Raw genomic sequence first — 3,772 nt, 5'->3', positions numbered from 1 at the left:
GGATCACGAGGTCAGGAGATCAAGACCATCCTGGCTAACATGGTGAAACCCCATCTCTACTAAAAATACATAAAAAATTAGCTGGGCATGGTGGCAGGTGCCTGTAGTCCCAGCTATTGGAGAGGCTGAGGCAAGAGAATGGCATGAACCCGGGAGGCGGAGTTTGCAGTGAGCTGAGATTGCACCACTGTACTCCAGCCTGGGCGACAGAGTGAGACTCCATCTCAAAAGTAAATAAATATATAAAAAATAAATGTAACTGTGGGGACAGATGCGGTGGCTCACGCCTGTAACCCCAGCCCTTTTGGGGGCTGAGGCAGGTAGATCACTTGAGCTAAGAAGTTCGAGGCCAGCTTGGCCAACATGACAAAACCCCATCTCTACTGAAAATATAAAAACTTAGCTGGGGGTGGTGGCGCGTGCCTGTAATCCCAGCTGCTCGAGAAGCTAAGGCAGGAGAATTTCTTGAACCCAGAGGTTGCAGTGAGCTGAGATCACGCCACTGCACTCCAGTCTGGGTGACAGAGCGAGACTCTGTCTCAAATTAAAAAATAAAATAAGGGCCAGGCGTGGTGGCTCAAACCTGTAATCTCAGCACTTTGGGAGGCCGAGACGGGAGAATCACGAGGTCAGGAGATCGAGACCATCCTGGCTAACATGGTGAAACCCCGTCTCTACTAAAAAATACAAAATACTAGCTGGGCGAGGTGACGGGCGCCTGTAGTCCCAGCTACTCGGGAGGCTAAGGCAGGAGAATGGCGTAAACCCGGGAGGCGGAGCTTGCAGTGAGCTGAGATCCGACCACTGCACTCCAGCCTGGGCGACAGAGCAAGACTCCGTCTCAAAAAAAATAAATACATAAATACATAAATTAATTAATTAAATTAAATTAAATTAAATAAGGCTGGGTGCGGTGGCTCATGCCTGTAATCCTAGCACTTTGGGAGGTCAAGGTGGGCAGATCACGAGGTCAGGAGAACAAGACCATCCTGGCTAACACAGTGAAACCCCATCTCTACCAAAACTACAAAAAATTAGCCAGGTGTGGTGGCGGGCACCTGTAGTCCCAGCTACTCGGGAGGCTGAGGCAGGAGAATGGCGTGAACTCAGGGGGCGGAGCTTGCAGTGAACCGAGATGGCGCCACCGCACTCCAACCTGGGTGACAGAGCGAGATTCCATCTCAAAAAATATATAAATAAAATAAAATAAAATAAAAGTAACTGTGGTTATAATTAGTAGCTGGAACAGCAGCCTCTGTGTGTCTGACTTATCAGAGGCTATAACCAGGTCCCCTTCTGTTTCTGAGCCTCAGTTTCCCTTCTGGAAAATGGGTTGATTTTCCAAGGCCCTTGCAGCGGGGACCTTCACAGACTGTCCCCAACCTTTGCTGAGTGAATGCCTCCCTGACCGGGTGTGGGAGAGGGGGCACCCACCTTCTTGTCCTTCTCCTTGGCCTTGTCCAGAGCCTCCTGGGCCCGGCTCTGGGCCTGGCGAGCCCTTTCCGCCTCGGTCCGCAGCCCCCGTAGCTGCTGCTCTGCTGTGGCCAGCTGCGCCTCGGCGGCGTGTCGCTCACTCTTCATGAACAGGGCCTCACGCTGCACCTGCGGCCCAAGCCCACGCGTGACTCTCAGGACACTAAAGACTCCAATGATGCTAGACCCCAGAATTCATATGGCCCTTCTACTTTGTTTTTGTATTTTTGGATTTTTTTAAAGACAGGGTCTTGCTCTGTTGCTCCAGAGCTGCAGTCCTGGCTGGAGTGCAGTGGTGCGATCATAGCTGACTGTAGCCTCAATCTTTCAGGCTCAAGGGATCCTTCCACCTCGGCCTTCCAAGTAGCTGGGACCACAGGTGCATGCCACCACGCCCGGTGGGGGCTGAGGACCTCTCTGCAGCCGCAGGAAAAGGCCAGGGATAAAGGCCTTCGAGGGAAGGTCCCGTCCCAGGCAAACTCTGGCCTGAGTGCCACGTCTGGCCCACAGCCTGTTTTAATTTTATTTATTTATTTACTTATTTATTTCTATTTTAGATGCTTATGGTTACCAGCACAGCCTGTTTTTATACAACCCACAAGCTAAAACTGGTTTTCACGTTTTTTGTTTTTGTCTTTTTTTTTTTTTTGAGATAGAGTCTCGCTCTGTCACCCAGGCTGCAGTGCAGTGCAGTGGTGTGATCTCCGCTCACTGCAACCTCCGCCTCCCAGGTTCAAGCAATTCTTCTGCCTCAGCCTCCTGAGTAGCTGGGACTACAGGTGCCCATTACCACATCTGGCTAATGGTTATATTTTTAGTAGAGACGGGTTTTCGCCATGTTGGCCAGGTTGGTCTCGAACTCCTGACCTCAGGTGATCCACTTGCCTCGGCCTCCCAAAGTGCTGGGATTACAGGCGTGAGCCACTGTGCCCGGCCAAGTTCTTAACTTAGTAGTAGCTGTGATCCTCCACAGAGAGTCTGTTTAAACTGTGCCTGGTCAACAGTAGGCACTCAATAAATGCAGGGCCTTATTATTACTATACATCAGGGGTTTTCAACTTGAGGCAATTCTGCCCCCCAAGGGGACACTGGGTGTTGTGTGAGGACAACACGACCTGGAGGAGCTCTTGGCATGGAGTGGGTGGAGGTCAGGGATGCTGCTCAGTCCCCTCCAATGTCCAGGACAGCCCCAGCCCAGGAAACGATCCTGCCTCGACGTCCACAGTGCGCAGGGGAAGAAACCAGGCTATAGATAAACCATCATCCTAACTGCAATTTTGCCCTCTGTTTAGAGGCGGAAACTGAAGCTCAGAGAGGTGAAGTGTCTGGTCTAAGGTCACACAGTGAGTCGAGGCTGGATCATTCTTTATGCTGAAGCGCCTGGGACTCTGGGTGTCTCATCTCCTGTCCAGTGACATGTTGCATGATTTTGAGCCACTAACTTCATCTCTTAAAGATTCAGTTTGCTCATCTGGAAAATGGGGACAAAAATACTTTCTGAAACCAGGTGCAGTGGCTCACGTCTGTCATCCTACCACTTTGGGAGGCTGAGGCAGACAGATCACATGAGCTGAAGAGTTTGAGACCAACCTGGGCAATATGGCGTTTGAAACCCTGTCTCTTACCAAAAAAAAACAAAAACAAAAAAACAAAAACAAAAACAAAACAGGCGGCTCACGCCTGTAATCCCAGCACTTTGGGAGGCTGAATCACCTGAGGTCAGGAGTTTGAGACCAGCCTGACTAACATGGTAAAACCCGGTCTCTACTAAAAATACAAAAATTAGCTGGGTGTGGTGGCACGTGCCTGTAATCCCAGCTACTCAGGAGGCTGAGGCAGGAGAATCTCTTGAACCCAGGAGGCGAGGTTGCAGTGAGCCGAGATCGCGCCACTGCACTTCAGCCTGAGCGACAGAGTGAAACTTTCTCTCAAAAAAAGAAACAAAAAAATTAGCCAGGTGTGGTGGCACACACCTGTAGTCCCGGCTACTCAGGAGGCTGAGGCAGGAGGATCGCTTGAACCCAGGAGGTCAAGGGTCCAATGAGCTGAGATTGTGCCACTGCACTCCAGCCTGGGTGACAAAGTGAGACTCTGTCTCGAAAAAAAAAAAAAAGCTTTCTGGCTTTTAGAGTTGCAGGAAGATTAAAAATGGTAACGTGTGAGGCTGGGCACGGTGGCTCACGCCTGTAATCCGGCACTCTGGGAGGCCGAGGCGGGTGGATCACGAGGTCAGGAGATCAAGACCATCCTGGCTAACATGGTGAAACCCCATCTCTACTAAAAATACATAAAAAATTAG

The 3,772-nt window shown here is 50.6% G+C and overlaps 1 protein-coding gene across 1 annotated transcript in view; it reads right to left on the bottom strand.

Moving 5' to 3' along the window:
- ANKRD24 (ankyrin repeat domain 24) overlaps positions 1-3,772 on the bottom strand; it is a 43,018-nt gene that overhangs the window by 4,180 nt on the left and 35,066 nt on the right. Inside the window, exon 16 of the mRNA XM_011967462.1 lies at positions 1,435-1,643. Within this exon, the coding sequence (XP_011822852.1) occupies positions 1,435-1,643 (209 nt within the window). The remainder of the gene's footprint in view (positions 1-1,434; positions 1,644-3,772) is intronic.

The sequence above is a fragment of the Mandrillus leucophaeus genome, unplaced genomic scaffold, assembly GCF_000951045.1.
Source record: "Mandrillus leucophaeus isolate KB7577 unplaced genomic scaffold, Mleu.le_1.0 Scaffold8, whole genome shotgun sequence".
Lineage (NCBI taxonomy): Eukaryota > Metazoa > Chordata > Mammalia > Primates > Cercopithecidae > Mandrillus > Mandrillus leucophaeus.
Note: the sequence above shows the minus strand (reverse complement) of the source record. Positions and strands in the feature narration are given on the sequence as shown.